Source organism: Centroberyx affinis, unplaced genomic scaffold (assembly GCF_046629955.1).
Source record: "Centroberyx affinis isolate AG114_WGS23_722 - 3 ecotype Tasmania unplaced genomic scaffold, CSIRO-AGI_Caff_v1 ptg003976l_1, whole genome shotgun sequence".
In the NCBI taxonomy this organism is placed as follows: Eukaryota; Metazoa; Chordata; class Actinopteri; order Beryciformes; family Berycidae; genus Centroberyx; species Centroberyx affinis.
Window position 1 is genome coordinate 57,014 of NW_027281796.1, and position 23,992 is coordinate 81,005.

Genomic DNA, 23,992 nt, shown 5'->3' on the forward strand with positions numbered 1-23,992 from the left:
GAGTTGTGGACTGAAATACTATATTAATGCAGTGTGTTTGTATGTGCACAAACCTCTGTTCAATGCCCAGGTGGGCATTGATGGAGGCGTAGCGTGCCGTGCCAGTCAGGTTCTTGTCTTCTCTGTAGGGGATGTGCTGCCGCGTTCGGTTGTCTCGGTACTTCTTAGCCAAACCAAAGTCAATAAGGAACAACTGACAGAGAGAGAGAGAGACAAAATGGTGGTTTGCTGTCAGTGGGACCTTCAGATAAAAATGTACAATGCTCCAAAAGTTAAATCAGGAATTAAGAAGTGTATCCTTATCTTAATGTTTGTGTGGTTTTTTTTAAACTATTAGCTGAGTTTTGAATGGGTTTCATGGATCCTAGTGTTATGGAACTTATTCTAACCATAAATGGCTGCATAAAAAAGTGAAAATAACTTGAATTGGAGTGACAAGGTCCTTGTGACAACATCAACAAGTACAAAAAAATGGAGTAACAAACATTCAAGAATGCTCCCCTAAGAAATGAAGTTACTGATCATGGCATCAGTGTAGCAACAGAGCTGTCATGCAGTAGTAGAACTAGCAAACTTCAGGTTACTCTACAGCCTTCACTACAACGGCAAACATAAAATCGGTCGAGCTAGTTAGGACCCGCCGTCTGTCAATCACACATCCAGCCAATGTGCAAACCAAAGCAAGACACTTCACCAGCCATAGTCCGTAAAATGAAAAGGAAATTGAAGCTACATTTTACAAATGTTCCGCCTAAATTGCTGCCTTCTTTACTGGTAGTAACTTATATCTACACCAAATTATTGACTTTAAATAACTAAAATATAGGAAAAAAGCACATATCTTGTAATGTAATAAGAGCACTGGAAAACAATGTACAGCAGTGTATAACAGTAAGGGAATGTTGGGAATGAGCAAAAACTACAATGATCATTTAAATCAGTGAATCTCAACCTGGAGGTCGGGACCCACCAGTGGGTCGTGAGATGATTTATATATTTCTACTAGGCTATACAAAATCTCTTTTCTATTTTTTCTCTATTTTTCTTTTCCAATTTTTGCTTTTTCGTGTAAAATACTTCATAGTTTTCCGCCTCTAGGCCTCCTCTGATAATTGATCAGATGAAACAACCTGTAAAGGGAAAATCATTCTTCGTAATGTAATGGGGGTCACGAGTCAGCACTGCTTCTTTTTAAGGAGTCATGAGCCTAAACAGGTTGAGAATGGCTGCTTTAAATGCCCGTTCTAATTGAGGACCCACCAAAACCTCACTCTATTCTCGTGAAGGCTTCTGACTCCCACAATGATAGAAGTGCACATGCACACACACACAGAGCTAAGACTAACGTACTGCAGACTGAGTGTTGACATGATTTTTATGTAAATCTGCATAAAGTGTGGCTACAACAGAGAAGAGTTTCCCTTGCCTACTAACTGAGACATCGTAGATTCACTCTACTACTAAATTTGGGTGTCACTATGGTCACGTGGGAGAAATTACCTCCATACAGGAAGTGACGAATTGCATATGATCGAACTTGAAGAGCAAAAATGTCTCCTAAACAGTAGCCAGTGAGTGCTCCATCCAGAGAAAGCTGGAGTCACCAACGTTAGATCTTTTGCCTGTTGTCCCTTTGGTATCCTTTGGTGTAAAGCATCACAGACCAGTTTTGCCATGTTCTAACTGTTTTAACAACCAACATTTTCTCACAAGGGAAATATGTCTTATGACCTTGGGGTCAAGTCAATCCATTGATAAAGCCTTGCAAAACATAAAAAAAAAATGCTTGTCTATTAGGAATGAACTGCTTTTTTGAGATTCCTGCAGGACGCCAGCAAAGGTAACACATTCCACCACACGATATACACAAGGTAGCAAACACATCTGGGCAACTACATACTCAGTTGTGCAAGAAAAAGCTATATTCAAAACCCTAATGGTAACCAAATCATGACAAAGCTACATTCAAAACACTAATAACTAAATCATGCCTCCCCCCTACTTTGGAAAAACCAGGCACACTAGTTCTTTTGGGCCCCTCGTCTCTAAATAAATCTCAAATGACAGGTCACCAACAACAAGGTGAGGCTACAGTCCTCACTATAACAAACGTTTTCAAAGAGACACAAAAGAGCAGCCAATTTTCACACAAACTGGGGATCTAAAAGCCTGTCAGTCAATCATGGAAGCCAGTGCTTGCATAGGCACAGCATCCAGACCCAGGGTAGTAAGATCAGCACTGGTAAGCTGGCCGTGCCTGTATGATAGCTGCTCATCCACACAACCAGTATTCTGGCTTTTGTTTTCAGACCCTGCACTTCCAAACACTATCTTGCTTCATGTCTGTCTTTATCCCATACTTTCATTCTGACTCTGAAACACCGTTTCCCTCTTGTTCTTCACTCCAGACAAGTGCCTGAAAAAATCCCAGAGATTCTGGGGCCAGCCAAAGCATTTGTTTTTAAAAATGACAGGAGTACCACAGGACAAGAGCGTGACATGAGTGCACTGCATTCACCACTGGTTGTCCTACATCAGTCTATCCAGTTGTTTACTTCAATAGTCGTGTCAACCCTCTGGTAGTCAGCCCAGGGCTACAAGGTCTTTGCCAAGGCAGATCTTGTGAAAAGCCATGTTTTACTGGTGTAAATAAAGAAAAGAGTATTCAGAGAGGCCAGAGAACACACCTCTACACTGGGCTGTTATGGTGGTTCAGTCAGTTCAAACAGAGTACTGCTGCTGAAAAACTACCAAAGTACACGGTTCGAAACAAGGTGCTAGTCTGGAATTTTTCCAGAACTGGTACGTTATTTTGTGATGTTTTAAATCATTGTCAACCTACATAAAACCGCATGAACTTGTAAAAACATTTTACGATAAATATGTCATACACTTTACCAGTAAATCATACTTCAGATGACTTTACGTAATCATATGTGCGCCATTTTGTTATGTGAGCAGGGCATATGCACATCAGCAAAATATGTCCTATGGAAAGCTCTCATAGCTTCAGTTCCACTGCATCACGAAACTGTAAATGGTTTTACGATGGAAAAAAATGTAAAATAATTTTAATAATTATGTTATTCCACTTTAAGCAATTTAAAAGTGGTTATTTTTTTATATTTTATTGTTTTTGTTGTTGTGGTTTCATTTCAAAATAAAAACCTCGGGCATACTGGGGCTTGTAGTGCTATTAAGCCAAAACAAACATGTGACAACACTACTATTAAACTATTTAAGGGAATAAGGCACAGAAGTGAATCCTGGGTTCCCTCATCCCTACCTCTAACCATCATTATAGAGCAATGCTGTAGACAAACTGAGTCTCACACATTTAAATGATCTGTCCTACATAACAAATAAGGAAACAAATGCAATGTGATGACAGAACATTATACTGTAACTGTGCACAATATGTGGAAATTCCTTTTCTGTACATGCTATTAAAACGCTGAACTCCAAATGTGACCACATTAAAGTGCACCTACTCCCCACAACACCTTAGAAGTACACGGTACTGCTCAGTCCTCTATCTTTTAGATTTGTCCGGTTACTCATTACTTGTTAATTTATGCTAGCTGCGAAACAGCAATGTCTACCCATCTGCATTTGAAATGCCCTCTTGCTGCCAATTTTAGACCGACAATGGACAGAGGCATTCAATCCTGTCTTAGAAATTAGCCTGGTTAAAAAAAGCTGTATTTACAATTGTCAATGTGTGCTTTGATGTAGCACAGTTTCACTCACCATGCACCACACCAGCAAAATTATAATAAAAAACTTCAAAGCAAAAAGGAAAAAAAAAAAAAAAAAAAAAAATCTGATAAACACTTAAGTCTAAACAAAGAAAAATCTAATATATCCATGTTTGGGGCAGCAGAAGCAGCAGCAGCAGAAGTTAAAGGATAATTCCTGGTATACTATGTGATATTCACATTGTTCTTTGGCCTGAGAACAGTCTTAAGAACCGGGGGAAACTGGATAATATGGTTAGGTTCACCGCACAACTGTCACCAACATTAAGCCATTGCTAATGCTAAATGAATGGGAGTCATAAGGTCCAAACCCACATATCTTAAATTTCTGATAACATCATCCTTTAGCTTGAAATAGAAAAAAAACCCCAAGCACTGACTTTAAATCATTTCTGAGTAGACTACTATTATTTCCCATGAGCCAGGTTGGTTCCGGTCCCTGTGCCATCTGTCAGTCAGCTGGCTAATGCTGTTACATTGGCTTTATGGTAAGAGTCTGTAATACTGTCATCTCTGAGTGTTATAAATTAGTATTGCTAAATTTCAGGCAAATGACAGTTCAGTAAAAACAAATCGGATGGTCATGTCTATGTGTCTGGTGTGTTTCCATGTCCATAATCTTGTTAGTGCTAACCAACATCTTTTTTGTAGATAGCTATCCAACTGGCTCACTAGTTACATTCAATGGCTTGAAGGATCAACTGAGGTCTCTGCCAACTCTGCAATGATTTCTTTATTGCAAAAGTTAGCAAGCCAGCAGTCGGTATAAGAACTTTTGTAAAACCAATACGTGTTTTATAAAAAATTATACTCTATGATCTCAGTAGAATGTTACTTGTTGCTTCTGTATTCACTACTACAATTTCATCAGTTGTGTGTGTCACATTGCTGAGTGTTAACGTCAGTGTTGCTTGGCCCCTGTGAAGGCCCTGTAATAAGCTTTGGTTTTAGCTATATTTTTTGCTGATGTATATAGCAGCTACCAGAGAACCAAACCATGCATTCCAGATTCACCTGGTGCTCAGACCACTCTCAGGCCAAAGAGCACATGAAAGAGATAGGAACTGTCCTTTAATGTAGGCAGGAAGCCATTTCAGCAAGGATTAAAGGAGTTGACATCTCTCTTGTTGCAGCTAAATATGAATAATGGAATTCCCCTAGTCAACTAGAAATTTCAGGAGGAAAGTTGAGGACAAGGATGCTTTTCTCTCCCACCATGATAAAGTGCACACTGGATGCAGGTATACATTGGTATTATGAGGGCAAGGTGGCTGCTGGTGGTCTGGGTAAGTCTGAACCAGTGTAGTTAGGTATGGTAGCAAAGCGACAACTGCTGTTGTGAGGCAACTGGTGTTGTGGTAAAGGTCACACCTGGTTTAATCCTGAGAAAGATGGATCCTGAGCAGAGCTAACAGCCAAGCTTCGTTTCCTCTTCCCCACTGACGAGTCTAAACACTAGAGCAGACAGTAGAGGGGCAGGGGTCAACAACAACACAGCCTCTATCCATCTTAAGTCACAGTTAGCATGAGTACAACGAGCACTTCTGGTTGTACCCTCAAGGTTGACTCCCTTTGATACAACTAATTCTGCTGTACATCTAGGATAAGCGCCTCTTTCTGTACATCCAAAGCTGGATCTACACAGGCACAATAGATCTGGTTTTAAAATCCTTGTGGCACAGATATGATCTTCCTGGCTGTTGGATCTAGCAGAAACCACATGGAATATGATTTTTCTGTCTGGACAGCCAAGGAAAGATCAAACCTGTGCCACAAAGAGCCAAAATAATCTGCTTTTGTGTATCTGTAGTCTTAGTTTGCCTCCATAGACGTGGAGTTGTTGAGAGTTGAAGTTCATGTCTGACAGACAGCAGCAATGAAGGCCAGTGCAGACAGGCAACACCACGGCTCAGAAAAAGACCAGGAGGAAGAGGGGAGATTGGGGGCAGGGGGAGGGAGAGAGCCCATGGGTGTCCTTTGTCCACCACTACCAGAATAAAGAGGGCAGGGCTAATACAGATTACCTGCTACCATAGGTTATGAAGTAGACTGTTTTAGGCACCTGAATAGTTTTAAATTTATCTCAAAATTTGAAGTTCATTTGTTTTTAACCAAAAGGACAACCAAAGCAGAGCTCATCTGCCTTATGACAGACCTGAAAAACATATTTCTCACAACATACCAATTGACAAGGTAATGGTGGCCAAATCTCTGCTACAGTTGGATTGATAGGGGGGGGGACGGTGGGCAGTGGACCAACTGCACATTTGAATAATTGGCCGTTTAACATTGATGCCCAATTTAAAGGGGGGTGCCATCTATTTTAAGATTTCACATTATTCCTGTGCCGCAGGACTGTTCAGTCAAAACTTGTGAACATGCATCATTTTTCCTAAAGCTAGAAACTGGAGAACTAACCCTTGAATTTGTATTTCACTGGGATTTAAAATCTGACACTGCTTCATAACAATGAATGGCGCATTGACTTTGTTGACTCATAAGATTTTTGTACGAGTTCTTGCACCGAAGTGAGGTTTGAATTCTGGTTCATACCTGTTAGCAATGCTACAATATGAATTTCAACTACTCTTATGGCTCCACATAGTCAGTGCCCCATTCACTGTCTGTGGAGCAGCCCCTGGTTTTATGACATCACAAATTCAAGGGTTCTCTCTCTGATGTCTAGCTTTAGGAAAGAGTAGTGCAAGTTCACAAACATTCACTGAACTGTCCTGGGGCACAGGAATAACATGTGAATTCTTAAAATGGGTGGCAATCTCCTTTAATCAGATGGACTCTGCTCTGATGTCCAATTGCCTACCCCAATCTAACTATGCTGTCCTACCTGACAACAGTGACTTATGAAATAATGCCTGGTGTATTGCAGAGCCCATTAGTTTGTATTTTATAAACCAACACATTAATATGCACATGTACTGGATCAGAGATGGACTGAGAAATACCTGAGTACAAAACAAGATAGGATAGGATACTGGGCATACAGTAGATACCTGCACAGCAGTCCCACTTTCAGGAAAAGGTGTCTCCACAAAATACAAATGTGAGCTCTCCAAATAACTTCTGGCTGATGCTGCTGCTTTTAAATCATTTTTCAAGCTTACTTTACAACTAAGGTAGATAAATAAAAAATACATGTAAATAATACCAATGATGGAATATTATTTACAGTTTCTTCCTTTGTGTTTATTCCATTCTGCTATCATTCACATCGCGACAAAGTAAAAAATGCATTTAATTCAATGACCTTCTGCTTTTGAATGTGTGATGTGGCCAGGGTGGGAAATTAACTTCTCAATCCAGTAGCAACTGTGACTGGTAGATTCCTAAATGCTACCAGCCACTTTTTAAAATCAATGTGTGAGGCTAAATATGATAAGCAAATGATAACATAAGCAAATGCATAGTCGACAGTGGAAGCAATACATGGGTTCGAAAACTACCCAGTCATGCATCTTGCCTTACTTGTCATGCCGTCACTTCTCACTGAAATCTCTTTTTTTCTTTGGCCCTGTGTCTCCTCCTCATTAGCTTGCTGTAACACACCACTTCTCATCATTTGTGTCTGCTGGCATCTTAATGCCAAAAATATGTTGCCATATTCTGCTTCCAGTTTCACAATCTTATCTAGCCTCAGGGTACACATGCTAAACTGACTTAGTGGGCAGTGAGGTTGCTCTGTTTTCCTTAGTAATGAAATTTCAGGTCGAAACAATTTATTTACAACTATGTTGTAAATATGGTGTGTAGGAAAGGGAAAAAAGGGTACCGCATGTAAACAGCGGGAAGTGCAAAAGATTCACTGGGTGAGCACGCTTTGTAAAAGGTCTGCTAACCTGTGATTTTCCCCAATTTGGGCAAACTTTGTTCATCTGCCACAGAGGATGAAAGATCCCCGAGAAGATTCCAAAGAAACTGATTACCTGCTGAGAGACCAGTGGGTCCCACGGACGACTGGCAGCAGATTTGAACAGAGCTACCCCAGCTCTGCCATTCTAAAACATACTAGCCTTTGTTAGACATCATTTACATGTTTTAATAGCTTTAGAAAACAAAACATTGGTTTGGCAAGTTGTTGTTTTTTTCTCAGGGAAAATGGTTAATCAAAATTTCACAGACCTGGCTGGGTTTTTTGGTAAAACACTAGCAGCAGCACAGAGTGGAGATCTTGATGACAGTGTGCATCAGAGAAGTACCTAGTCAATCACGGACTACGAATGACTACCAACACCACTAGGGTTAAACACAATAGTAATCCAAAACAATTCCAAAGCCATTCCCTAAGAAGGATGCTGCAGTAGCAGTAAAGCTCTTGAGAATCTCTAAAAAACAAAAACAAAAAAAAAAACAGCCAAAAATACTAAGGACCAACAAGTCACCAGAAGTCCATTACTTTTCTACAGAGCTGAGCTATCAGAGAAAATGTGCAGATGGTCAGCAAGCTTGTCGGCCCAGAAAAGTTGGTCACGTCTAAACTTCAACAGTCAAGAGTCACGATTTCCACACTTTGTTTCGCTACTGAAGTGATCATATTTCATGAACATGCTGCCCTATACATTCCTATCCCTCAAAAGAAATCTGTGTCCTGCAGGATCCTGGGATCTGCAAAAAGTAAAATGTTTAGTGGGTTGATTTGCCCATGTATTTCTGACAGATGATCCATTATCAATGGTTGTTTGTACCTTGTACAAACAAGGCCTGCTGTACAAGGGTCATGAAACTTTTCTAGACTTGGAAGAATGTCAAGTGTTATTACATGTCAGTATAACTGACATGTAATGTCTCTGCGAAACACAAACAATATAGGTTAATAAATGTAAAATGATTTTTTGATGATGCCTGTAAACATTATTTTGTTGTCAAAGTCAATGTATATATGCTTACAAGAGGCATTTAAGTTTTTGCTTTCAGTGTTTTGTTTTTAAAAAGGTATTCTTAACTATGGTGAGCACTGTTCTGTGGCTGGTAGTGTTAAAAAAAATATTTTTGGTGAATCTAAAATTAGGCTAAAACATTTAATCCATCAAGAAGCGCAGACTCAGCTTTAGTTTTTATCTAAAAAGGAGACTGATGAAGGTGCACATAAAAACAAACACACACGCAGCACCAAGTTCCCAAAGCACAGCACTGCTCAGAACTGGTGGTAGACAGTTTAACAGTGACAGCACTTTCAAGTACTTTGAAACTGTGTCTTTTTCTGATTACCTTGCACATACATACAATGGTTTGCACAATCATTGATTACTTAAGTGTAAGTTGACCGGAGCGGGTAGGCTGGAACTGAGTGCAGCAACCTCAACTCTCTCAATGCAAAAGCCAATAAATACCTGAATGCACTGAATGACATGCATCAATTGGCTTTCAGGCCAATATGGCTGATATTCTGGTCCCATCATTCAATAACAACCCACCTGGATTTGCTGCATCTACACACACACACGACATCCCAAAGACACAATAAGCTCCCTCTACACTTTGCCATGATGTATCAATTAGGCTTGGGCGATATCCAAAATGTATTGTTGTGATGGTGTCCTGCCTAAATATTGCGATATACGATATCGCACCTAAATATTGTGATATACGACATCAAGATCATCTGAAGACTTAAACTATTTGCACAATTTCTCCAAAATCTAATGAATCAGTGGTATTCCATGTTTATGTCTAAGTAAGTTGGAGTGTTCCATGATCTAAAAATGTCTTATTCTTCCTACCTGGTTTATTAATATCACTTTTTAGTCTGGTTTCCATTCCAATTGGGCTGAAAAATCTTGTGCAATGAATGTATGAAACAAGTTGGAAAATACACTCCGCTATATTCCTGTAAAATGACACATATGTAAAATTCCACAATATTGCCCGACTTCCCCAGATAATTTATTAAATTCCCTGACTTTCCCTGTCTAGAATAAACCTCTCAAAATTCCATGATATTCCAGAAATTCCATGACCAGTGGAAAGCCTGTGAGTAAATAAATATGCCTTTGGCTGCCATAAACAGACACACTGAGCTAGACAGCAGTGCCAGTAATAGAAGCCAGGCTTGAGCAAGGCTGCTCACTTCAACAGCTTCAATAAGCAGGAAACCCCAATGGAGGAGGATCTGACTTGACTTCAGCTCTGGTTGGGTTCTGGCTCTATGCCTGATGTGCAGTAGAGGCCATATTTTGGTGGTGGTTCAAACATACATCTCATGCTTTAACTTAGCCAAATGTTGCCTGTCTGCAAGGGCTCAGAATAGGGAGGTACAGAATATACAGTGTTATTTTCAGGCAACTTGATCATACACACCTCTGACCAGATAAAACAAATGTAAACAATCACCAGGAAACAAAACCTCTTGGATGGTTTTGTTGTTCTGTGGTTAGGGAGAGAATCAATGTGATTATTGTCCAGCATGCAGGAGAGATGTCTTTAGAAAGAGCCCAGGCACACAGAAACTGGGTTAGACTGTCTTGGAACCCCTTGTTTACCTCAATGAATTTCCTTACGATGAGGGGGCAATTTGTCATAATTTAACAAGGGGGATGGTAGGGAGTTATATTTTTGTTCCCCCTCTCATTTTCCACAAAAATCTAGAGTTATAAAGAGGGATTCATTTAATTATTTGTACCAAAATGGGACCACCAACCCCTGCTTCTGACAGAGGACCTATAATGCTGGCCGGTTTCTTATTTGGTACCTGTACAGTAGTCTGAAAACAACTGACGTATGAAAACAGCTGACGCTGTTTCACTAAGATCATGTCAATTTGACAGGCAGATCTTAGTCTTGTAATCAGAAGTGTTTTAATGCCTCCATGGTATTTTTTATTAATATTGGCTATCCCATTTTAAGAGTGACAGATCGAAAACATCAGCCTTAAACTCTTATTAGCACAAAAGGCTTTGAATACGGTTTTGCCGCGTTCACGTCATATCTGAAGAAGTGGAAGAACAGGATGGCATCTTGTTACTACAACTTGGAGGCTTTCATGTGTTTAACTGTTTGCGACACACACATTCAAAATCATTATTAGGTATTAATTTAAAATAAACCATAAACAACTTGCAGCAGATATTGCTTGCTTTGAGTAGTGTTGAATGTATTAGTCTGCATATACTGGTAAGTTTTGTTTTTAATTATCTTGGACTGTCGACATTGGTGGATTCACTGCCACATATGCAGCTTGTATTGACACACTTCCAATTTGTGACACTAAGTGGGAGATATCAAAGTCTACAAAAACATTCCCACATGTCCTACTTGTAATTAGCACTAGGAGGCTGACCTAAACTGTCTTTCCCAGTCGGCACCTTGTCGTTACAGTAAATATGTCCTCCAATATGACATGAACGCGTCATTTGTCCAGCAAGAATTTAGAAAATTACATTTCATTGTTCTACTCTAATCAATCTGTGCTGCTTATTTTTGAATGCATCTAGTGGACTCTCAAGAAAAGAATTAAAACAAAATATAAAACCTTCAAGTTTCATCAGTCTGGCTGGTGAATGTTTTTTTTTTTTTTCATTTATTTACAATTATTAGTCAGAAGAGACAAAGAACCTTTATATGCATTGGGATGTGCATTCAGTTGTGTGATCACAACAAGCCATTAGTAACACGCAAACCAGCTGACACAATAAGCAGATGTCATTTTCAACAACGCTGGCTTAAATTCTATAAATTCAGGAGGAAGATTTTGATTTTCATTTAAATATTGAAAAAAAAAAAAAAACTTGCATGAGAAAGCTGTCTTAAGGAATCATGAATAAATGCAAAATAATAAATGAGAATGAATGCTCTGTCATTGGAAAACTGTTTCCGTTTTCAAAATAATTTAACTGAACTGACCCTAGCCCTAATTTTCAGGCCTCAACATAATTCCACTGTTGTGGATGTGTCCATAAACCATTACAAAGCCATTACTGGCCGATTTGTCCAAAGACATGGAACAGCACATATGGCTCTTCAGTACCTCTAGAATTATTCTCCACAACCGGAAACTTTAACAAAGAATTTGATGCGTTTAGGCGTGTTTGGGATGTACAGTATCATGCTAATATCATGTCTGCTATGTTTAAGCTGGGTGGAGAGGCTTCTGAAAACTGAAAATAATAAATCCCAATGGCTTATATATTGTAATAAATTAATTTTTGACATGCGAAATGTGCTGATTTGGAGTAATGAAGAGGCTCCACAGTCTACGAGTAGACATCCTGGCTATGGAATCATACCAAAGACATTCTGACATGTCAGGGTTCATGAAAACCTTACAAAGATCAGCTTTCAACGAATGAAGACTTTACACATTTTTGTATTTTAAAAAAAAATTTGATGTAAAACATGTTGAAAATGTTTCCTGTGTCAATTGGGTAATGACATTCACTGGAAAGTCCATGCAAAAATTAAATTGAAGTTTTAAAAAAGCAACCGTTACAAGGTTTTCATGTGAATGCAGTAATATATATCCATGGTCTTGGACTTGGATCAGAGCCATTAATAGAGAATCTTCTCTAGAGCCAATAAGTGTGGATCTGTGACATCACCATGGTGAGATTACTAACATTATAAAGAAACAGATTACTTGGCAACAGCCATGGAGCAGGACTATGGAGTTAAATTGGCTGCCCCTGAAAAACAACCACCAATCTTTCAACAGCTCTGTATAGACCTAGGACAATCCATACCTATGTATAGGCTTGTAATTGTCTGAATGGGTCTTACCTTGTTACAGTGACGTCCGATGCCCATGAGGAAGTTGTCTGGTTTGATGTCTCTGTGGATGAAGTTCTTTGTGTGTACATACTCAATTCTGCTGATCATCTGGAGATAGAAAGGACACAATTTAAAATGTGTTATTTGAGAAAAATAGACCATAAGTAATTTAAGACAAATGACAGATTTGTAAGTGGGTCATATTTCCAATACAGACATTTAAGTTCAAGTTAAGTCAAGGATGTACCTACATGTTAGTGAACCAGCTTCATTACCACCACCCATTCACTCACTGGCCCCATTCCTCCACTATAGCAGGCTACTACTAGTCTGACCTCAACAAGACATACCAAAATGCTTTCTAATCTTTTAACTAGCAGGGAAGCTTCATTTTATAACCAAGTTATATCTGTGCATATGTATTACATTTGTCTTTACCTGAGGGAGGATCTGTGTGTGTGTGTGTGTGTTACCTGGTCTGCAAGCATAAGGACCGTCTTCATGGTGAAACGACGAGAACAGAAGTTGAACAAGTCCTCCAGACTGGGTCCCAGCAGATCCATGACTAGGACGTTATAGTCCTTCTCCTGGCCATACCACCTGGCATGACAAGAAGACACAGTATTATTGGGAGCACTATGGAGACGAGTTGGTCAATAGCAGCACAACAATTCTGTTTGGCTGGTAAAAGTGGCTGATGAATTTGGTAATCCTCCTGACAGCCACGTCAACCAACCATATAAAATGGAGACCAACAGACTGAAAAAAAACAAAAAAACAAAACACACCTCAGTTACTACTCCAGACCCACTACATCAAAAAACTACTTTAAAGACTGGAGGGCCAATCATGGTCCAGCTGTGTGTAGCACAGCACTGTTTTCCCTTTTTCTCTTAAAACCAAACAGACCTCTGATTCTAAAAAGAGCCAAGACACCCAGCAGAGGTGGGCTTCAGCCACTACTGATAAACCTTTCCATCCTTCCCCACCACATTGGGAGAAGAAAAAAGAGAAGTTCATTACTTGGCTATTATTACGCCAACAGAAGCTGAATTGTGAAAATACAACAGATTAGCTACAGCTAGTTAAGGACCACATCGGGATGAGACGTTTAAGTCACAAGAAAACAACATTTCAATGGTGTCTTCTTGCTTGTGTAATTCAACGTATTTCTGGTTCAAATGGTATGTTGGGGCAGGACAACACAGAGAGAGACTGTTCAAAAGTTTGCGGGTTGGACCAGAACACAACTGGCCGAGGGGGGTTGTAAACATACTGTCGGGCCACCGGGGGTTAGGGTTAGTACTTATTTTGAGCCCTGTAACGTCAGTATTGATGCTATGTGATTCAGAAATTACAAATACTTTGCACAGTAGGCATATTCTGGAATCTGACAAATGATACTAGATTACATTACCAACATTGTCCTGCAATATTAATCCCATCCATACAGTCACACGCAGTAATATCCCTGTAGTCCTGCGGTAAAAATGACAATCACCAGACCTCCGGTAAAAAACATAATGCCATCCAGAGAGGGGGAATCTGGGGAAAGTTCCTGCCGGGGACAAAGTACTAAACCTGGGGATTGTCCACAGAAAAAGGGGGCATCTGGTCCCCGTAAAGGTCATGTTATACCTCTGCTATGTCATTGCTATGCCGTAGACACCTATCTTCACGTGTGTATCGTGGGATTTCAAAAGACAAGATCACTGGTCTGGGAGTCTGTGTGACAAAGACATTTTAGAAAGTCAGCATGGTACCATTGAAAATGAGTTGGAAAAAAATCTTTTTGGCCACTAGGTTTACGCGTCTGTATACAACAGCTATTACTTGCCCATTAATACACTATCTCAAATGTACATCTACTAGAACTATCGTCTTTCACATCACAATGTATCAACCATCATTGATGGCTATCAATTTTTGTGAATAGACAATGGCATCGTTCATCGGCACAACCCTATGTGACGTTCATCTTTGTGCTGTCGTCTAGTCTGAACAGCTTCCTAACCAGACAGCAAGCGTTTGATCTGAACTGCTTAACCAACTGGTCCGTGCAGAAAGTGGGTCTAGGAGAAGTCATGGCAGGACAGTGTTGCACATTTGTAGAAGGCTGAGATATTTCAATGGTAAAATGTAAAGCAGCCATGTTGGTGTGAATTCATGTTGGCAGACCTGCTGAGGTCACCACACCGTTACCCGGTAGCATCTGTTGCTAGGTAACCTGTAGCTCCCTGACAAACAGTCACTTCAACACTGCTGACAGACATCTTTGGACTGCTGCCTCCGCGACATGTAGCTCAGGGCTTGGAAAGGACAGTGGGGGTGGGGAGATACATAGTGTCTAATTGTTGAGTGTCCTGGCTTCAGATGACTCTGTGTTTTCTGCATTGGTTAGCTGTGTATATTTAACAAAAATTGTCTGGTACAAAAACATACCCAACTGTGAATGAAACAATAAAATAAGCACTGAACCATTCCACCCATGTACTGTACATACACGCCTCCCTGCAATAATACTTCACAACACCATGCCCATATACTCTGACAGTGTGGAATTCACACACAGGCACCAACATGCGCAGCCTTTATGCATCAGTGGCACCAATGTAAAAGAGTGCGGTAGCTTGGTAGGATAGTGGTGAACAGCGTGGGTGGACTGACTTGACAGAATTCTTCTCCCCTCACACCAGGCAGATGACTTGTGCTGGACAGCACAGCTCCCATCTACAGCCACTTGGAGTCCCTTCTAATGACAATTCAGTTGGGGACGGAGAATTGTGTAAGCCAAGCAACCTACTCTCTTCCACCTGATGGTGATAGAAATTCATGACACAGAAAATAAAATTAAAGCAGGAGGCATGGGGAGCTATTGAGGCTTCTTTGCTTTCAGTGGATGGATTTGGCACTCATTCCACAAAGGCAGAACATGAATCGCAGGCTTCAGCAAACCAATCCTCATTATGTTCCACAACAAAGGTTTTCTGAGCCGGATTTAAGATATGAGGCACTTGAACACCCTCAAAAGTGGAGTCACAGCAGGTTAGGTGTAGGACAGAACAGACATTCCAATTCCAATCTACATTCGTAAACATCTATTACAATAATAACAAGAACAACAACAATAAGGCACTTCAGACGGCTGCCATGTGAAAATTGAAACATTATAGAACCAAATAGTTTTGACAGCATAGGCTAAGCATCAGAACACTGCCATTTTATTTTTTCTCAGAGCTTAATTTACAGGTTCAGACTGAGAGGTGAGATAATGTATACCACATGGCCAACTGTACTGCTGCAACCACCCCAAAACAGGAACCACAACCTGCAATGCTCTAGGCTCTGTGTGTCTGTGCGTGTGAGATAAAGTTGGCTGGCAAGGCAACTGAACTACAGATAGTTGCTAGTGTAAAGCAGAACCTAATGAGTGCAGTTTTTCTTTCTTCCCCCCCCCCCCCCCCAACAAATTATGTAATAAGGTTCGCTTTGCTTTATGATACGCCATAGGACATGTACTGATTTTGTGTCTGTACACCGGATCAAAATGTCAGCAAGGTGCCGCATTTGTTTTAGGCTCAGGCTGAACACAATGCAATCAGTTGCTACATGGAACAGTCTTTGGGCAAAGGAAACAGCGTTCTTATTCAGCCTTCAAAACCGCGGTAACCAACAAACCACACCGTGATGTCACTGTTGCTGTGGTGAGAGAAACTATCCAGTCAGAGGCCTATGCACGTGTGCCCCCTTTTCAAGTTCCCAGATAGAATTCCTTTTTCAGGACCATGTGCTCCTAAAATGGTAGCAAAGGACAATCTGTACTGCGAAATATAGATTTAGTAGATTAATAAGAGGCAGAAGAGCAGACCACCAGTATAGCATTAAAAACTGAGGGAGAACAACCGGACAGAGCAACCGTTGTCTGGAACTGGTTCAGCTTTCTTCCTCAAAATGAATTACGCTGGATGTTTAAGATAAGGCCACAGATGAAGCCTGTGACGAGCAAAAACAAAGGGGTTACAAATCTGGCCATAACAAAACTTTTTAAGTCCTACACAAAAAGTATTGTCAAAATACCAAACTTTTGACATTGGTACTGGCATCAGCCCAAGTATAATATTAGTGAAAACTTAATCTGCATGAAAATTAATGTTTTTACCTAGATTTCAGTTTGTATGGATTTCATGCTAGCTGATGGTACTAAATGTGACAACAAAAATGGAACAGTAGTTTTGGGGAAACTGTCGGACAGTCAGATTAGGGAACATTTTCAGCACTGGGAAACTCTGTGACGCTAATCAGCACGTGCTCAATTTCAACTTGTACTTTGGTCGGTAGAAATGGCACCAATGTACCTTGATTATGCTATTACCAAACAGCAGAGACAAAGCCTAACACACGTCAAAAGCCTTTTCTAACTCAAACAGGGAAATCATTGTTTGGTCAATGTGTTACCGATAAAACATGCGAGTCTGACATGTTGAGTGAGTTATAGGATTTAGTTCACTGTTGGGCCCAAAGTTCCTCAACCCACACTGACAGGGATGAGCCAATGTGGAGAAAGAAAGAGAACAAGAACGCAAGAAAGAATGCAAGAAAGGTAGGTGAGACTATATGCTAGAGGGCGATGTGTTGGAGTGGAGGAGCAGCAGCAGGATCAACAGGTTGGACAGGCTCCGACAGGACCGGCAGCCACATGAAAGCAGCGTTACCACCACTAAGGCCAAAATGGGACATTCTCATCTCGCATTACATTAAAGCTGAAAAAGAACAACAGTTTTTGCTCAACAAGCGGCAGCATCAGAGCCAAACAGGGACTTCGGTGCAACGCGACTGGGTTTCTCATCTTCAATCAATATTTGTGCCCCGTAAAGGGAAATTTGGATCACAGTCAGGGTTTAAAGGTTAGTACTATAGATCCATAACAACAACAACTGTAATAGACTGTTTTGGCAGTAAGGTAGAGTTTCTCAAACTATGGGTTAGACCCAAAATATGTTTGTGGCCATGTTTCCTCCTTTTTTTTAAACACCGCCTCCAAACAGACATGGTGACGGTAGTTTTACATGGCCTACTGTTAGGACTCCCTAGTGCCTACTATCAAAAGAAATACAAGTAGCCAGTCAAAGGATTATGCAATGGCCTCAAAGTGTAAAATTCGCAAGCAGCATCCAACACGCACGCACACACACACACACCTACCCACGTATATCCATGACAGGAGTTACCTAACACAAAGCAAGTCTCATGTGTAAAAGAAGTGTGTGTGTGTGTGTTCTGAGTTCAGGTTTCTACCAAGCCACTGTGCCTTAGTGGCGGCCATTGTCTCCAACCAGCCATGTGCCAGTAGTCAGGGTGTGTGAGTGTTAGGGCTGTTAGCCAGATATAGAGCAGGGTAGGAAATCAACACCAGCCAAATGCTGGTATATTCTGACTGTGGTATGTACGTTTATCTCTCCGTCAGCCACTTTAACAGCTAACCAGGCAGAAGCTCATTTCTAAAAAAAACAAACTAATATGCCTAATAAAATTGTGAATCTACCAACAGCTGGTTAGGTTATTCTTCCCAACATCAACATAACAATATATGAAATTACGGGTGGTCGACGTAAAGCATGTTGTCAGAAACTAAAAATATTTTACCAGGATTTTCCAGATTTTGTACATTTCCCATCGTTTGAAGATTGGATATTATACAATACAAAGTTCCATACTTTTTCTTTTTCTGTCTTGCATAGTAAATCCTGTTTTTTTCTGATTCCAGACAAAAATCTGTGCCTGTTGATTGTTGTTGAAATCTTATGAGATGAAGCAGGCTTTCAAATTCACTAGTCTCTATGTGCAAATAGGTGAAGTTTTCTATGTGTCCTAGGGTTGCAAGTAGCAAAGTTAGTTTTCCTAGATTCTAGGCAACAACATGCAATGAATGTTACTCATGTTCACAGTATCCCCTAAAGTACTTGAGCTTTGTATGGCACACTTTGTTACACTGGGAGGCTCTTCAGGTTCTGTCTTCTCTGGAATCACACAGGAGCCTGAATCAGTCTACATGCTGACCAAATCACATGTTTCTCAGTTTCCTCGCTGGTATTAAAAGAGTAGCATAGCAGGCTTGGCTAACAGAAAGAAGCAGGAGCACTGTTTACATCCTGACAACTCCATATTTAACACTGTCACCATAGGATTAAAACGCACACAAGACACCAGCAAAAACAGCACATTAATATTACAGACAATTGATCTAAGCTACATCTTTGAATGTTGCGCTACAATGCAGAATTGCAAAAGGCAGAAATGTGATTATTATATCAATCTACAGGTATTTCCCCCAACCACTATTGTGTATTTGGCCATCCCAGTCAAGATGGTGCTGACTACGCAGTGGCTAGATAGTCCCAATACAAGATATTTCAAACATTTGATTTTGACGAGTGGAATCCAGACAAATGCAGCAATGTGATCACCAAGGGATTGTGTGTGTGGCTTGTGTGCCAGATAGCAGCTTTCAACATGTTGTGTAACTAGCAGGCCTAATCTGGCCAGCTTCAATGATGACTGGACAGTATTGGATGGTCAGTCTCAATTTACAGTTCAGGCCTTTAGTTGACGCTAAGACTGCAACTAAGTATTTTTAGTATCAATTATTTTTTTTAGATTAACTGATTAATAATTTAGTATAATCTAAAATATAATGACAAATGCTCATCACAAGTTGCCAGAGCCCAAAGTGATGTCTTAAATTGCTTACTTGTCAGACCAGCAGCCAAAATGAACCCAAAATATTTGGTATTTTACGTGATTAATGACAACAATGATTAACCAATTGACTCAAGTGACTCACAACAGAATTCATTAGGATTTGTAAATCTGCCCACGACATGAAGCAGTAGTTTTCAACCAAATGCCACTGTGACCCGAGAGTCTGCAGGTTTTCATTCCAACCAAACACTGCAGCAGCTCAATGTGCTGATCAGTTCCTCCTCCCTGGTTGAAGGTGTGTTAATCAGTGGAATCAGCTGCTGTAGTGCTTGGCTGGAATGAAAGACTGCAGACTCTTTGGGTCACGACGGCACATGGCTGAAAACCACAGACGTAAAGCAAAGCAACTTAAAAAAAAATAATAATCAGTGCCATTTCCCCAAATCTGGTTACAGTTGTGGTTCAGTGCTCATCAAACTTCCAGCTGCTCAGTGACACACTGAACCTCAATAAGACTGGACCAGCAGCGGCTTACACATACCGGTTACATTTGAATTTAACTTCATGAGTAGACATTGTCGTGGTCATTTCTGTCCAACATGAAACTCTGCTTTACTGCTCTGATGAACACGTCTGACCTCATACACCCAGCCATGGACATGGTGCCATCAGGATTTCTGGAGCCGACCTCATGGAGCCACAATCAGCCATTACCCACACTGGCCCATTCAGCCATGTGGCTTCACTGATGTTTTACAGTGTTTGCAACAAGTTACACAATTCAACACCGCCTAAGGCAGGCTTACCACGTGAGGGAAACAGGCTATTTAAAACTGAGTACATTATGGTTTGCAAAATAAATTTGTTACAATTATATCCTGGAAAAGAAATATAAAGATTCTTCGCTGACTGAAACTAGGTCTCTATGGCAGTGAAATCCCTTCTTCTCCATGCTCCCGCCGATAATTCACTATGGGCAAAAATGCATTGTACACAATGCTATAGTACTATACAATCACATTTTCTGTGATTCATGAATTTCACCATCACTTCTGTTGCACAGCATTATGGGTAGTTTTATACTCTCGCTTCATTTAATATTTTCCAGACGCCGCAGAAAACAGCACAACATCTTGTTATTTCAGTGGTCTTAGGGTTAAATAAATCAAACTTCACTAATTTCAATATTTCCAAATGCAGTATGGGTGAACAGCCTACTTACTAGCACATACTACAAAATATGACAGTATTTTGACCACAGCGGATGACTCCACTATGGCTATATTCTCATTGTTCGCTCTACTTCCTTATTCTGTCCCGCTCTACTTCCCTGTTTTGTGTGTGCTCTATTCCAAACTTATTACTGCACTCCAAATCCATACATTGTTGAACTTGTTGTTTTGCACTTGAACACAGATCAGCCCAGGAGGAAAGCCTGCTCACTGTGTGGGTCCCGGGTATTAACAGAGATACTAATCCTAAACTAAACCAATCCGCTGCAGTGTTTTTTCTGACAAACACAGTGTCAAATATCCATATCACAACTATGTCCGGTCTGGGGTCCAATGGCATTTTGTCTGTGCATAATAATAATATTTGTAATACCACTAATAACAACATTCTCCTCCATTTCTCCCAGGTGTTAATGTCACCATCCAAGATTGAACAACAAAGCTGTTCTGTATAAGTCACTGTCAACCACAATGTCCCAGTTGTCAAATCCTCTCCCTACTGAGGGAAATATACTCTTATCTGCACTCCCTCAAAATGTTACCTTCATACCATAGCCATAACAGCCTGTGGAAAGCCTGCTTACACACTCAGTTATTTAAACCAAACAGTGTTTCATCTATGTGTGCATGCATCTATTTGCGCATATTACTTTTACTTTGAATTTTGGAATTGCGGGTTTGTGGTTGCAGGAGGGTGAAGAGTGGACTTAGACATGGAGTTTTGTTTCTAAGACCTTCCCAGTTGATTTTAACCGTGAAACGTAACTTCTGAATGTCTAGCCTACTTTCACATAATTGTCATGTACATATTCAAAGAAAAAGCTATCATATCAGAACTTGTATGGTATGTTGTCAACATTTCCTCCAAGGTTTTGAATGGGCCGCAGTCAGACTTAAGATTCAAATCAATTGCAGCCTTATATTGAGGCCAATCAGGCTACCCAGCACCAAAAACTATTACATGATGCCAATAACATAGTGTGGTGATAACAGTGTCTCTAATGCGTTACAATGTTCTCTGTATGTCAAAGGCTACCCAGCAGTGCTCGCCACTCTCCGCAATTACTCCAACACAACAAAATAGACTTTTAACAAATGGATGTTAGACGGATCCATCAGACGCCGTGTTAAGGCTGAAGTCACACAGGGAGAGCCTACTACTAACGCGGGGCCTAGAGAGTTGTTTTCGCTGCTGTGCTCCGCCGCCGCCATTTTCTAACAGGGCAGAGGAAGACATGTTGGGAGCAAACACAACAAAAGAGGAGCGGCCATTTCCAACTACACAGTAGCTTTTCCCTGAGCCCTTGCTACTGCTATCTGACGGCGAACAGTGCACAACTCGATCTTAAACACGACGTTTACTACCAGAGAAACGAAAAGTGATGGAAAGTGTAAAGATGAACGTTTTTTTTTAGCGTTGGTAGAGAGAGATACCAGAATAGACTGGGTAGGCAGATTAGCAGGGCTAATGCCATCGAGGTGGCTGCCATAGATAGACGAGCACTTACTACAGCTGTCTTTATTTACCAAGGCACATAAACCATTACACTGACGATGTAGATAAAACAAGACAATATAGAAGACGGCTTGTGACATCACTCTCTATATTGACAATACACACGACACAACGAAAATGCATAGATAATGTATTTTTTTTTTTTTACCTTATATGTGGAATCCCAACGCCTCCTTGTAGGATTTTGTACAGCTTGCTTTCGTATAATAACTGTGGATGTCTGGCTTTCTGTGATTCCAACTTTACTGCTACCTCCTGAAAACCACAGACACATAATTGGTTATATTTTTAAGGGACAGTCGACACTGCACCAGTTACCTTGGAATCTGGTTCTTAGGAATAAACATCCATACATGTTACCAAATAATCATCAGCTAAACATTATATGCATATGTTGTCAATTGGATAGTAACAATATATGTGTAGTGTAGCAGTACTAGGACAACAAATTGATCGCAAGAAACTCGTTAACCTAGTCAGCTGAATAGCTAACTTAGCTGGCTCAGATAATTCTGAGTCAGCCACCATCGTGTTACATAGGGAAATTGCAACTTCGTTACAATGACAAAGACAACTGTAGATTTCAGTTCAATACCTCTCCATTTGTGATGTTGATGGCCAGATATATGTCACCGAAAGATCCCGATCCAATTTTTCTGACAAGCTTGTATTTTCCACCGACTATAAATTCGGCTTTGGAGCCACTGCTGCTCGCCATAATATCCACCGAATCCCGATCTCCACCCGATTCACTTAAGGAAATTCTCTGTGGGACAATCTGGCCCAAATGTTAGCAGAACATACAGAGTCCTGTGCTAGTTGGACGACCGAGGCAATTGAGGGCTAGCTACTTCTAACAATATTGTCGTTAGCTAGCAAGCAAGCTGGAAAATAGCTTTCCCCTTAGTTACTCGCTTTATTCACGAGAAAGTACAAAATGTCTTCGTTAAAATAACACCACCGCGGGGAACATGAAATAGCCCGTCTAATTCACTATATACTCGTCCGAAAATAAATCCGAATAAGCCGATGGCCTTTGACAATCATCCAGTACCTCGAAGTAGCAGCTAGCCAACCCTAGCTAGCATCAAGCTAACGTTATCGCAAGGACCACCGCGGAAAAATGTCCGAACCTCCTCCGTGTTGAGGGGCAATAGCAGCCCTTTTTTAATCACACGTCCGATGTTAGTTACTTATTTAGACTCTTTCGTCCTTTAAGAGCGTTTTTGACGAACTTCAAGGGTCGCAGCCGTCTTTACAAAGCGCAACCCACTCACTCCGCCATCTTGTCTTCACTAGCCTTTCTCTCTGCTGGTTTCCGTTGGAAGCGATTAGCTAACGTTAGCTATCTTATGCTGCCTTCACGTGCTGTCTGAAATAATGGAATTACGACTTAATTAACACAAGAACGATCCAAGGTGGTAAATAGGAATGGGAAAGAATGGATGATCTGTGACGCCCGAGCTGCACCCTCTCATAACGGATAGTTGGAAAAGTTATATATTATACAACAACTTTTGGTTATTAGATTGATTGATTAAAGTATAATTTGCATAACTGGCGTGTATTTTCTCTTGTTCGTCCTGTTGCGACACGACAAACTATCCTGGTTTTTAATACAAAATAACAGGCTACCTTAACTACAGCGTCCGTTTTGATGTTATTTCCAACCAAGACGTACTCGAATGCGCTGACAAGTCATATTTACGACCGACGAGGTCTTAAGTAGAAATTTATAAGGCGCACTGAAGGCAGCATTAGCCACAGGGAATGCGCACAGGATCACCTCGGGAACGCGCTCTGTTTTTTCCTGTGGTTCAAGCAGACGTCACTGCTGTTCACTAAATGGATAAAAACCTCAACAACAAATCGCCTTGTTTCACCTGTATAAACGACATTTTACTCAGTCTATCACTCCCTGAAATATAATTCTGGCTGATACAATGTTCCTTGAAATGTACTAATGTAAAGTCATTGATAATAGTGAAAATGTCATGAATATCAGCCACCTGCTGATTAGTGTCCATGCACATTTTCTATAATGGACGTGGAGTCAGCAACGTTGGCTC

The 23,992-nt window shown here is 40.6% G+C and overlaps 1 protein-coding gene across 2 annotated transcripts in view; it reads right to left on the reverse strand.

The window, feature by feature from the left end:
* Nucleotides 1-23,648, reverse strand: part of csnk1a1 (casein kinase 1, alpha 1) — a 40,185-nt gene extending 16,537 nt beyond the window's left edge. The window contains exons 1-6 of one of the 2 annotated variants that reach the window (XM_071541937.1): nt 22,519-23,648; nt 22,072-22,178; nt 12,950-13,076; nt 12,486-12,584; nt 5,130-5,213; nt 54-193 (exon numbers count right to left, since the gene is read on the reverse strand). In XM_071541937.1, coding sequence (XP_071398038.1) covers nt 54-193; nt 5,130-5,213; nt 12,486-12,584; nt 12,950-13,076; nt 22,072-22,178; nt 22,519-22,641 — 680 coding nt within the window. In that variant the 5' untranslated portion in view covers nt 22,642-23,648. The remainder of the gene's footprint in view (nt 1-53; nt 194-5,129; nt 5,214-12,485; nt 12,585-12,949; nt 13,077-22,071; nt 22,179-22,518) is intronic. The other variant, XM_071541938.1, reaches the window with a different exon arrangement.
* Between the last annotated feature and the right edge of the window lie 344 nt (nt 23,649-23,992).